Source organism: Podarcis vaucheri, assembly GCF_965113315.1.
Source record: "Podarcis vaucheri genome assembly, chromosome: 10".
Taxonomy (NCBI): Eukaryota; Metazoa; Chordata; class Lepidosauria; order Squamata; family Lacertidae; genus Podarcis; species Podarcis vaucheri.
The window spans coordinates 38574537-38586636 of NC_138748.1; the positions used below are offsets into that span (position 1 = coordinate 38574537).

Below are 12100 nucleotides of genomic sequence, written 5' to 3' on the forward strand. Positions count from 1 at the left end.
GAGACGGGGGACTGGCGGGAAGCAGCAGGCCGGCCAGTTTCCAACACGTGCAGCGCCCCAGCCGCACGCGCCTCCAGGGGGCGGGGCGAGACATTGCCGAGGGTGGGCGGTGAGGGGCAGGCGGGAAAGCTCGCACGCGCGAGCCGAGTGGTGCTTCCCAGCGACGTGGAAAAAGGAACTTCTGCGCGCAAGTCTTCTGGGTGGCACCGAGGAAACCACAGAGAGTGGGGGTGGGAGGGGAAGGAGAGGGGGAGGTTCCTGCCCTCAGCGCGCAGCCATGGGGCAGCTGTCGGCACGCTGCCTGCAGAGCCGCCTTAGGTAGCCGGAGCGCGGCGTGTGTGTGTGGCCATGGCCGGCTGGTGGCGAAGGCTGAGGGGGCGCCTGGGCGGCGGCCTTGCCTGCTGCTGCCTGCTGCTGCTTTCTGCCTCTGCTCTGGCCTGGGCGGCCGGGGAGGAGGAGGCGGCGGCGGCGCGCGCGCAGACCTTCCCTCAGCCGCTCTCCAACCTGGCGGCGAGCGCGCGGCGCTTGCTGGTGGCCAGCGGCAATCGCTGGTACGAAGTGGAGCCCTCGCTGGCCTGGGCGAAGGAGCACCGCAGCAGCCCGGCGCTCGACTCGGGGACGACGGTCAACAAGCTCCTGCTGCCCTTCGGCGACGACCGCCTCCTCACCTGTTGGACGCATCCGCAGGGCTCCTGCTACGAGGAGCGCCTCGGCGCCGACGCCAACGCCACCGTTTTCGGGCGAGAGGTGGTGACCTGCTTGCGGAATGGCTCCGCCGCCGGGTGGATCTTTGCCCGCGGCTCCGAGTGGCGGCTGGTGGTGGCCACGTCTCGCCGACGGAACGATCCCAGCGACTTGGATCCAGAGTGCCTCGCAGAGGGCGACTCCAGAGTGGCCGTCGCTCTCCAAGAGCGCCAGAAAGCGGTCCCGGAGGACCACCGGCTGCTGGTGGACGACGGCTGCTACTTGCACTTCGCGGACGCGTTCCTGTGGAGCGGGCAGTTCTTCTTTCCTTACTATCACTACAGCCTCAGCCCGGAGCCCAAGATGCTCGTGGTCAACCAGATGCCGGCCAACCGGTTCTTCGGCCACGGCCAGGCCATCTTGCGCTGCGGCGGCGGCGGCTTCACCCGGAGGATCCTCTCTTCCAACTACGTCCAGGAGCGCGGGCTCTGGGTCGGCGTCTTCGGCTCGGCCGAGGGTCCGGCCACTCCGACCTCCACGGCCCTTTGCATCTTCAACCTCAGCCAGGTGTCGAGCGTTTCGGAGGGATGCGCCTTTGGCGATTCGAACACCATCTGCGTACGCGAGCCTGCGGAGACATGTGTGAGTAGTTTTGGTTATAGGTTGAGCGTTGCCCTGCGGAATCGGAGACCAGAGGGCCGGCTCTAACAGCGCACCGTCGTTGTTGCCGGCTGGTCTGATGCTCAAGGTAGACCGTTTTAAAGATGTGAAATAACTTTGCGGTCTTATTTGCGCTTGCAACAGCCCCATAAGGTCGGTCGCGTTTTCTAGCCCACTGGGTGAGTTAATAGCAGCTGAGACACAGTGAGTTTTCTAGGTCAATATTAAAACACATTGGGGGCATTACTCGCCCGGGTTCCTAACTATTCTTTTCTTTTTCTTACGTGGCTTAATGTCACAAAGAGGCAGTCCGCAACAGGATTTCGCTTTCGTTTTTCTTATCAAATTATCTCCCCACCCAAAAGGCAAATCTGCATTAACTGGGGAGGGAAACTACAGGCTGGCATGTACAGCTGTGATGTTGTGTAGATGCTGCAAAAATAGGGTTGCCATATTTCAAAGACTAAAATTCCTGACACCTGCAAAATTGTTGAGCAGTTTTTTAGGACACCACCAAAATTGTTGACCTTTTTTAAGGAAACCACCAAAATGCAAAAATCATCTGCATTGATCCCACAATAAAATACCCTAAGCATCTTGGAAGTACCACCATATAAACACCTATGTTTTCTGTTCCCTCTCCCATCCCCTAATCTAGATATGAAGGGAGCAGTAAAAAAACAAAAACAAAATCTTGCATGTACCCTGTGACTCTTAAGAATATTCCTGTCTTCACTGTCAATATTTGTAACTCAAGGTACATAGAAAAAAATACTAAATAGTACAGGGCAGAACAGGAAAGAGGGTAAGCTTTCTGTGTAGGTTTAACCATAAGTTTGAAGTTGTCCATATTAATGAATGCTACTGCTGCTGTTGTTGTTATTCCAATTTATTACCTGCCCTTCACCCTAAGGTTCAAGGGCAGGTTGCAACAATTAAAATGCAGCATTAATATTAAAACACAATATAAAATTGTTTTTCAACAACTTAAGATTACTAAAACAAGTTAGGTCTTAAAAATAGACATTTCACATGTCAAAAGCCAGGGTGAACAGGTGTATCTTCCACATTTGCCGAAAGTTGTATGATGGTGTGAAACAGCTGTCATCAGGTTTTGCTGAAATAGAAAGACTGGTAGAAAAAGAAAAAGATTATACCAAGCACCCAGAAATTCCAATATTTGGAGAGCTTTTAAAAAGAGTTAGACAAATTAATGAAAGTAAAGTAAAAGCTTCCCTGGAAAAGACCCTGATGTTGGGAAAGATGGAGGGCACAAGGAGAAGGGGACGACAGAGGATGAGATGGTTGGACAGTGTTCTCGAAGCTACCAGCATGAGTTTGACCAAACTGTGGGAGGCAGTGGAAGACAGGAGTGCCTGGCGTGCTCTGGTCCATGGGGTCACGAAGAGTCGGACACGACTAAAGGACTAAACAACAACAACAAAGTAAAAGCTACAGTGGTACCTCAGGTTACATACGCTTCAGGTTACAGACTCCGCTAACCCAGAAATAGTACCTCGGGTTAAGAACTTTGCTTCAGGATGAAAACAGAAATCGTGCTCTGGCGGCGCTGTGGCAGCGGGAGGCCCCATTAGCTAAAGTGGTGCTTCAAGTTAAGAACAGTTTCAGGTTAAGAACGGACGTCCGGACCGAAATAAGTACTTAACCCGAGGTACCACTGTACTGGCCATGATCGCTATTCTACACCTCCAAGGTTGAAGGTTGTACAAGGGGAGAGTACTCTTGCACTTGGGGACGCGGGTGGCGCTGTGGGTAAAAGCCTCAGCGCCTAGGGCTTGCCGATCGAAAGGTCGGCGGTTCGAATCCCCGCGGCGGGGTGCGCTCCCGCTGCTCGGTCCCAGCGCCTGCCAACCTAGCAGTTCGAAAGCACCCCCGGGTGCAAGTAGATAAATAGGTACCGCTTACCAGCGGGAAGGTAAACGGCGTTCCGTGTGCTGCGCTGGCTCGCCAGATGCAGCTTTGTCACGCTGGCCACGTGACCCGGAAGTGTCTCCGGACAGCGCTGGCCCCCGGCCTCTTGAGTGAGATGGGCGCACAAACCCCAGAGTCTGTCAAGACTGGCCCGTTCGGGCAGGGGTACCTTTACCTTTACCTTTACTCTTGCACTTAGATCCTACTTGTGGGCTTTTCACAGGCATCTGGTTGGCCATTGTGAGAACAGGATTCTGGACTAGATGGGCCATTGGTGGGACCCAGCAGGCTCTAATTTAGAAGGAACTTTCACAGGGAATACTACACAAAAGTTTACTTATGGGTGGAAGACAGCCTCACAACTGATAATGGGTAGCTAACTTAAGGAAGCATGGTGAACGTACTGCATGAGGGTTGTGGGGTGAGACCTATGACAGGGGATGCATTTCTCCGGATATGTTGAACCCAACAACAACAATTGCCCTTCACTGGAAAGTCCAAGGGAAGGTTAAAACAACAGCAAGTACAGTGGTACCTCGGGTTAAGAACTTAATTCATTCTGGAGGTCCGTTCTTAACCTGAAACTGTTCTTAACCTGAAGCACCACTTTAGCAAATGGGGGCCTCCCGCTGCCACCGTGCCGCCGGAGCACGATTTCTGTTCTCATCCTGAAGCAAAGTTCTTAACCCGAGGTAATATTTCTGGGTTAGCGGAGTCTGTAACCTGAAGTGTCTGTAACCTGAAGTGTCTGTAACCCGAGGTACCACTGTACAGTTAAAAACAAAGTAATCACCTGCAAGTGCTGAAAGGCTGAGCAGATGTAACTCTATAGAAGTAGTTCAGCCAACATGAATTACTGTCAAGCCCCCTTTGGTTTCAGAGAGATGCTTCACTTTCCCACTGCAACCAGCGCACTTACTGTTGGATGAGTTGGCAAAAAAACCTGATGTCCTGCTAGCTGAGCATATATAAAAGAAGATCTCACGATGTTGCTCAACATAGGAAGCAGAAAGTTGGGTTTGCAGTGGCAAGACACAGTTACTCAACAGCTTTGCAAAGAAAGACTTTTCTATTTGAAATGGCAAGTCAGCTCACCACATGCATGTGACCAAATTTTTTAAAAAAATGCTTCTTGTACATTAAGTGCATCCTTTATTAAGCATTGACATATAAATCTCTGCAACCACTCCTGGGGGGGGGAAACAACAGTTTGCTGTAGTGTTGTCCATTATCTAAAGCAGCTTGCAAGGCAAAACAGCATTTTGTTGGTGCTGGTATCATAAGGAAATAAGAAGAGTCTTCTGGATCAGTGGCCTATCTGGTCCAGACCCTGTTCTCACCAGATGCCTATGGAAAGTCCATAAAGCAGGATCCAAGTGCAAGAGCACTGTCCCTTCACATGGCCTCCACCCAGAGCATGGTCATCAAGGCTAGTAGCCTTTGCTTTACCTCCATTCATTTGTCCAATCCTTTTAAAAAGTTGTCCAAGTTGGTTGCCTCCTGTGGGAGTGAATTTCATAGTTTAATGATATGCTCTGTGAAGCAACTTTTTTCCCTATCTCTAATCTTCTAACATTCACTTATCCACAATCTCTAGTTCTTTGAGAGAGGGAGTAAACCTTTTCCTGTATGCACTTGAAGTCACACAATGGTGAAAATTCATCACTTGGATGAGGGTTTCCCAAACTTGGGTCGCCAGCTGTTTTTGGACTACAACTCCCATTAGCCCTAGCTAGCAGAACCCGTGGTCAGGGATGATGGGAATTGTAGTCCAAAACAAACTGGAGAACCAAGTTTGAGAAACCCTGATTTAGATTATGGTTGGAGAACCTGTGATGACCCTAGATGTTGTTGCTGGTTCAGCATTCTGGATACATTAGTATGAAAAACAAGAAGAAAATAGATTGCCAACATAGTAAAAAAATAGAAATACACTGAGTATGCACAGAATCACATTTTAAACCAGAGCTGTGGAACGTTTTTGGCTATGTGGACCTTATTTGGCAAGTGGGCAGGACATCACATAGTTAGGACTTGAAAACACCTTGCATAGCCAGCCCAGTAGTCTTGGCTCTACCACTCACCAACTGATGGGAGTTAGTCAAAGCTTGCTATAGGGTACATGATGGAGTTCCCTGCAGTGAATCCCCTTCCAGACGTGTTCCAGCAGACTTCAAAGAACATATATTTAAATGAATGATAATAAAATGAGCACCTGTAACCCAACCAGCCACCCTGGCTATAAAACTGTTTTAATAAATAGGAAAACAAGTTGTTTGTTTTTACCGTTGTAACAATTTTCTTCTCAAAATGTGTCTTCTGTATCATGAAAAGTACATAAAATCATCATCATTATGTCTCTCAGGCCTTTACTAGTCTGGCCGCTGTAACCTGTGGATGGGCCCCCCAACGTGGTGCCCTTGTGAACCCTGCTTGGTTCCCACCAAGGTATTTGGGATTGCTGCCTTGGATGTGTACCATGAGACTGAATGTTGTAGAATGGGAAATCACACTTGGTGGATATTTTGTGCCTTGTCTAGATATTTTTGTTTTCAGATTGCAGTGGTACCTTGGAAGTCGAACGGAATCCGTTCCGGAAGTCTGTTCAACTTGAAAAACGTTAAGAAACCGAGGCATGGCTTCCTGTTGGCTGCAGGAACCTCCTGCAGCCATTTGGAAGCCGCATCGGACGTTTGGGTTCCAAAGAACGTTCACAAAGCAGAACACTCACTTCCGGGTTTGCGGCAGTCGGGACCCAAAAAATTAGACTTGTAAGGCGTTTGAGATCCAATGTATGACTGTACTTCTAACCCCCAGTTAAAGGACCTGTACAACTATTCAGAAACTTAGATTGGCACACTGGTTGTTTAAATACTTTATTTTTATATACCAGACATGTTCAACTGGTCAACCGCAATGTACAGGTAGATCACCGGGGTGACCCTGGTCGACCACGGAAATGTTTTGGCCCTACGCCCCAGGCACTACGTCCCTCCACCACCTCCTCCACAGCAAGGAAAGTTGGGGCAGGTGGGAAGCACAAGTATTGTCGCCTGACCCTTGTTTGCTGGAAGCGTCAAGTGACTATCCTCCCCCAAAAAAGCTCAATAACACTTGCCAACCCTCCCAAAAAGCTCAACTCTTGACAGTCCTCCCCCCAAAAAGCTTGATAACTCTGACAATGGACAGTCCTCCCCAAAAAAAGCTTGATAACTCTGACAATGGGTAGATCACTGCCAGTTTTTTTTAATAGTGGGAGTAGATCACAGTCTTTAGGGAGTTGGACGTGCCTGTTATATATCGTTAAATCATAAAGAATATATCACAGCAGTTTACAACAATATGAAGACATAAAATGAAACAAAAAAATAATAAAAAGTTGAAAACAAGCTGGAAGCAAAAGGAAATTAAAAACATGTTTGCTTCTGGTATTTTAGCACTTATTGTTACGGCTGTTCAAGTTGCCATGGTGACTATGAGGTAGAGCTCCACAATTGTCGTCCTCTCACACTCTCGCCACTGGTGAGTGTTCCTCATTATGTGGTGAGCATACCTTTCCTGGCTTCTCTGTAAACTGGAAAAAAGGGAAAGGGTTCTGCCAAAAATAGAAGTTGTGCAAGGATGTTCTATCTTCTGCAAAAGTCTACTTAGAAATTAAACAATAACCTTTTGTCCCTAGTAGTCTAGTTCACATTTGCATAGGACTAGGGGATGCTGAGGGACCTTTGTTTCACATCCATGAAGGCAAGAAGCAGCATGGTGGAGAAGGAAAACCTAAGAGAGGAACTTTCACCATATCTTGCTTTCTCCTAAACCCCACCTGAGGTAAAACAACACCCCCTTCTTCCACAAATCTTCTGTAGGTGCTAGAGGACTGATATGGGAAGAGGTGAGTTTTGTTTCTTTTCTAGCATGGCATTTGTAGAAATCAGAAGTCTCTTGCACTGATTCTGCTTTGGGAAAAACTCCATAAAGTGTATCCCATTGTTCTACACCTTATATGTTACCCGTAAATGTAAAAGGACCCCTGGCCGTTAGGTCCAGTTGCGGACGACTCTGGGGTTGTGGCGCTCATCTCGCTTTATTGGCTGAGAGAGCCTGCGTACAGCTTCCGGGTCATGTGGCCAGCATGACTAAGTCACTTCTGGCGAACCAGAGCAGCGCTTTTGTCTTGTGGACGGTAAATTTAGTTTTCATTGTTGTTGCTGCTGCTGTTGCTGTTGTTTTTGGCCTAGTCAAGAGTTATGTGAAAAGAACAAAACACAGTAATATACCCCTCAAAAATAATTTATTGGACTGCCTTATGCAGACTACATGAATATAAAGGGCATGCCTCTAATCTGACAGGAATGTTAGCTTTTATAGTTAATGAATTTCTTTTTAACATACTGTGTGTTTGATTTAGCTATTTTCAAAATGGGGTGCATTTTAAGCATAGCTTTCTTTTAAATAGGAATTAAGTCACAGAAGTCCTATAAGCCTTCAGATAAATAAGTCTGATGAAAGATTAGCATAGTGAGCCATCTGGCCTGGCCAGGTGTTTTGTGTATACATACATTCAGAGAATGAGAGAGATATTTGGCTACAGAAAGAGAGGCAATACAGTGAGTGATGCTGGAAGGAGGGATGATCTCTCTATCACAATCTGGTCTTACGACAGAGTTGTGTTAAGGTTAACACGTTCCCATCAACACGTTTCTCGTGAATTCTGTGTGGCCCAATTCAGAGTACTATAAAACCTTACATGGCTCTGGACTTCAATACCTTAAGGAACGCCTTTCCCCCATACAAAGCAACCTGAACTCTACACTTGTAATTGGAGGCTCTTTTCTATGTCCCTACTCCCAGAGAGGTTTGGAAGGTAGCAGCAAGAGAACAGGCATTTTCTGTGGTGGCTCCCTGATTGTAGAATACTCTCCCCAGAGAGGCTTACCTGGCCCTATCATTACATGTCTTTACCCAGGCCTATGGCTATTAAATAATCTATGGCCTGTATAGGTGTGGGGAACAGGACTGTTATTAGGATGGTTATTTTATTATAAGGCTGTTTGTCAGTATGCTTTTTACTATATTTTTATTATATATTTTTTATCATTGATGCTCTGTATTGTGTTTTTAATGTAGTACACCACCCTGGGATCTTTTGATAAAGGGCGGTTTATCAATTGAATTACAGTGGTACCTCGGGTTACATACGCTTCAGGTTACAGACTCCGCTAACCCAGAAATAGTGCTTCAGGTTAAGAACTTTGCTTCAGGATGAGAACAGAAATCATGCTCTGGCGGCGCGGCAGCAGCGGGAGGCCCCATTAGCTAAAGTGGTGCTTCAGGTTAAGAACACTTTCAGGTTAAGTACGGACCTCTGGAATGAATTAAGTACTTAACCCGAGGTACCACTGTAATAGTATTAGTAGTAGTATTGCAAGACCAAATCAGATCTGTGTCAAAACTTCAGATGCCTTAATAGTATGCCATAGGCTTGGAGCATCCTGTTGTGTCTTCTTGTGCCATTTAATACTTGCACAAATTGTCTGTTAGCTTCAGTGGAGTAAGTGCTAGCTAAAACAAATACACATTTTATAAAGAAGGATAAAGTTTGCACACTGTTGGAGGGCTTTGGGGGATGGAAGGACTACAGTATGATTGTGTCTTGCACAGGGGTTACATTCTGGGGGTGATGCATATAAGCAAAAACACATATACCGGTACTGGAACCACCCCTTTGGAAACCCCCCCCCCCAACCATCCTTATCTTACAAGAAAGGCAGAGAACTTTTAAGCTCTCAAGACCTGCTTACTAAGGACTGGGATGCTCTTGTGAGATCTCACAGGGCCATCCAAGTTTCCATAAGATATTGTGAGAGCATCCTAGAGCCTGGTACCAGCAAGTCTGAGCACTTAAAAGCTCTTTCCACACTGGGAAAACCCAGTGCAGAAGGAGCTTTTAAGCTCTCCGCCTTGCGTGCAATTGATCTGCAAGATTTCATACATTCAGCTTTCAACTGAGTAAGGTTGAAATTGCTCGGGTTAGTTGTGCATAGGATGCGATTGTCAGTGCCTTCCTGCATAACTTCAATTGGACAACATTAGCAGAGAACAGCTATGGAACTTCCCCAGCCTTGTTTTTTCCAGAAGATAGTGGACTCGTTACCTCCATCCTGCATCCTTGCTTGCATGACTGATGGTTAGTGATGATGGGAGTCATAGAAGAACAACATTTGGAGAGCATCATGTTGGTTACTCATTTGGGGTGAAGATCATCCCCACTGAGTGCCTTCTAGCAGCTTCAGCTGGTAGCCCAACGATGACCCTTTGTGGACAGGGATAATTTGGCCACAGTAATCTATGAATGCTCTCACAGCCTCAATACAGTGGTACCTCAGGTTACATACGCTTCAGGTTACATATGCTTCAGGTTACAGACTCCGCTAACCCAGAAATAGTACCTCGGGTTAAGAACTTTGCTTCAGGATGAGAACAGAAATTGTGCAGCAGCGGTGCAGCGGCAGCAGGAGCCCCCATTAGCTAAAGTTGTACCTCAGGTTAAGAACAGTTTGAGGTTAAGAACAGACCTCCAGAACGAATTAAGTTCTTAATCTGAGGTACCACTGTATTGGATTACTACAGTGCAATTTATGTGGAGCTTTCTTTTGGAGATGGCTTGCAAACTGCAGCTGGTGCAGAATGCAGCCACAGGGAGTGCCTCTGGACCATTCAATCTTCATTTGAGGCACTTCTCCTGTTTTCCCCTCTGAAGAAGGAAGGTTAGGGGGGTGGGTTCTTTTCTGTGGGTATTTTTTTGTATGGGTTATTGAAATGGTTTTATTGAACACATTGTTTTTGTTTTGTGGAATTCTTGTTGGTTCTTAATCTTTGTAAGTTGTCTCTGTAGTAAATGAGAAATAAGTCAAATAAATTACAATAATACAAAGCAGTAATTGTATTAAGCTGGCTGTGGGTGGTGAGAATTTTAGTCCAACCACATCTGGGGATTAGGTTGAAGAAAACACTGCTTTAAAGCATACCTCTTTTAACTAAGTGTGACATTTGTCATGCAGTTTAGTCCCATTGACACCAGTGGGACTTTTCTTCTTACTGCAACACACACACACCTCCAATTCCAACCTGGGTTGTAGTGAGGACAAGGAATTAAAGTTCTGCCCTGGATTGTTTCTGTATTTAAACTTTAATGTATTAATGATATAAATTGCTTAATGCTTTATATCTCTCGTACACCACCTTGGGATGCCACATTAAAGGTGATCAAAAATACCTAATTAAAATAAGAACCCCTCTCCATGGCTGTGGTGGCTGGGGCTGATGGGAATCACAGTCCAAAAAAGCATGCAGTTGGGAAGGCTGGATAAATAAAAGACAGCTGTGCAGAGCCAAATTATCTCACCAGTGTCAATGCCCTGCGTCTGCCATCACTATGTGTAGTTTAGGCCATAGATGCTTAGGTTGCTTGGATGTTAATTTCTGTCAACAAGTGTTGCTGATGGTGTAGTCCACGCTTCCTCAGCCCTCCAGATGTTTTTTGAGACTACAGTTCCCATCATCCCTGACCACTAGTCCTGCTAGCTAGGGATCATGGGAGTTGTAGGACAAAAACATTTGAAGGGCCGAGTTTGAGGAAGCCTGGTGTAGTCACACTCTTCCCTCCCCACCTTTTGTAGATATGCCGTATATAATGGACCACATTGTCTTCTCCTGCTTTATGGAAAAACAAAGGAATATTGAAGCACTTCCTCTTTGGATAAGACAGCAAAACTTTTTCTTTCTTTCTTGGTGTTACAACGTTGTTTTCCTGTCTTGTTTAAAAGTGGTTGTGAAACTTTGTACAGGGGTGAGAGCTGACAAACCACATATGTTGATCACTCAGCATTCAATGCCCCTAACACTTTAGACCACAAACAGCATTGGCAGATGCTGCAATAGCAGCATATATTTTCTCGAAGTACAGCACAACTTCATGCACACATGTAATTAATGCCTGGAGCTTCAATAATATGGGAGATTGAGTGGCAAAACATCAAATTATATTTTGTGTTAAATCTACGTATAAGAGTTTTTTCTTCAGCATCCAAAACACAAACATACCCATGAACCTAAATAAAACAGTGTTTTATGTACTCACAAACATGATAATCCATCATACATCTTTTTGTAAATATTGTATAAATGGATCATGATGTTTGTGTGTATAGTATAGCATCATTTGATATATATTAGGGTTTTGTGTTTGTGTTGTTTTGAGTTGAGCCACTTTAAAAGAAATTGAGTATATATGACAGAGGGGAAAGTCGACTGAATTCAATTTCCTGTACTCCCTCTTTACTGTTAGGTGGAATTTAAAAACATTTCTGTTCACCCAGGCATTTGATTGCTGAAATATATTGTTCCTGACAAGCTTGAAATTATTTACCTGTAAGGATATTTGATCGTTTCTGAATGTTTTCCGTTTTGCTGTATGCTGCACTTTGGCTCCTTTGGAAAGTAGGAATGTGATTGAAATTTAATTAATAAATAATTATTAAACAACCCTTTTTTCCTAAAGGGTCCCCTTTGAAAAACATGTGGTCCCCTTGATTTGCATAAACTCTCTTGGATTGAAGATTATACTGTCTTCAGATGGTTAACTCTTGTAGGTTCCTTTGCTCTTCCAGTCACATGAGCAGGCACACAAGCCAGCAAGCCTAGTTAACCACAGCTTCGTGTTACATTCAGTTTGAACCAGGGAACTATGGTTAATGGCTCCCAACATTTGCTTCCAAATCCTGGCTTGTTTGAAAGCTGTTAATCATAGTTATCAGTTTCGACATAA

At 45.7% G+C, this 12100-nt stretch overlaps 1 protein-coding gene across 1 annotated transcript in view; it reads left to right on the forward strand.

The window, feature by feature from the left end:
• Window positions 1-251: 251 nt before the first annotated feature.
• PLXNC1 (plexin C1) overlaps window positions 252-12100 on the forward strand; it is a 66914-nt gene continuing 55065 nt past the window's right edge. The window contains exon 1 of the mRNA XM_082241062.1: window positions 252-1326. Within this exon, the coding sequence (XP_082097188.1) occupies window positions 349-1326 (978 nt within the window). The 5' untranslated portion in view covers window positions 252-348. The remainder of the gene's footprint in view (window positions 1327-12100) is intronic.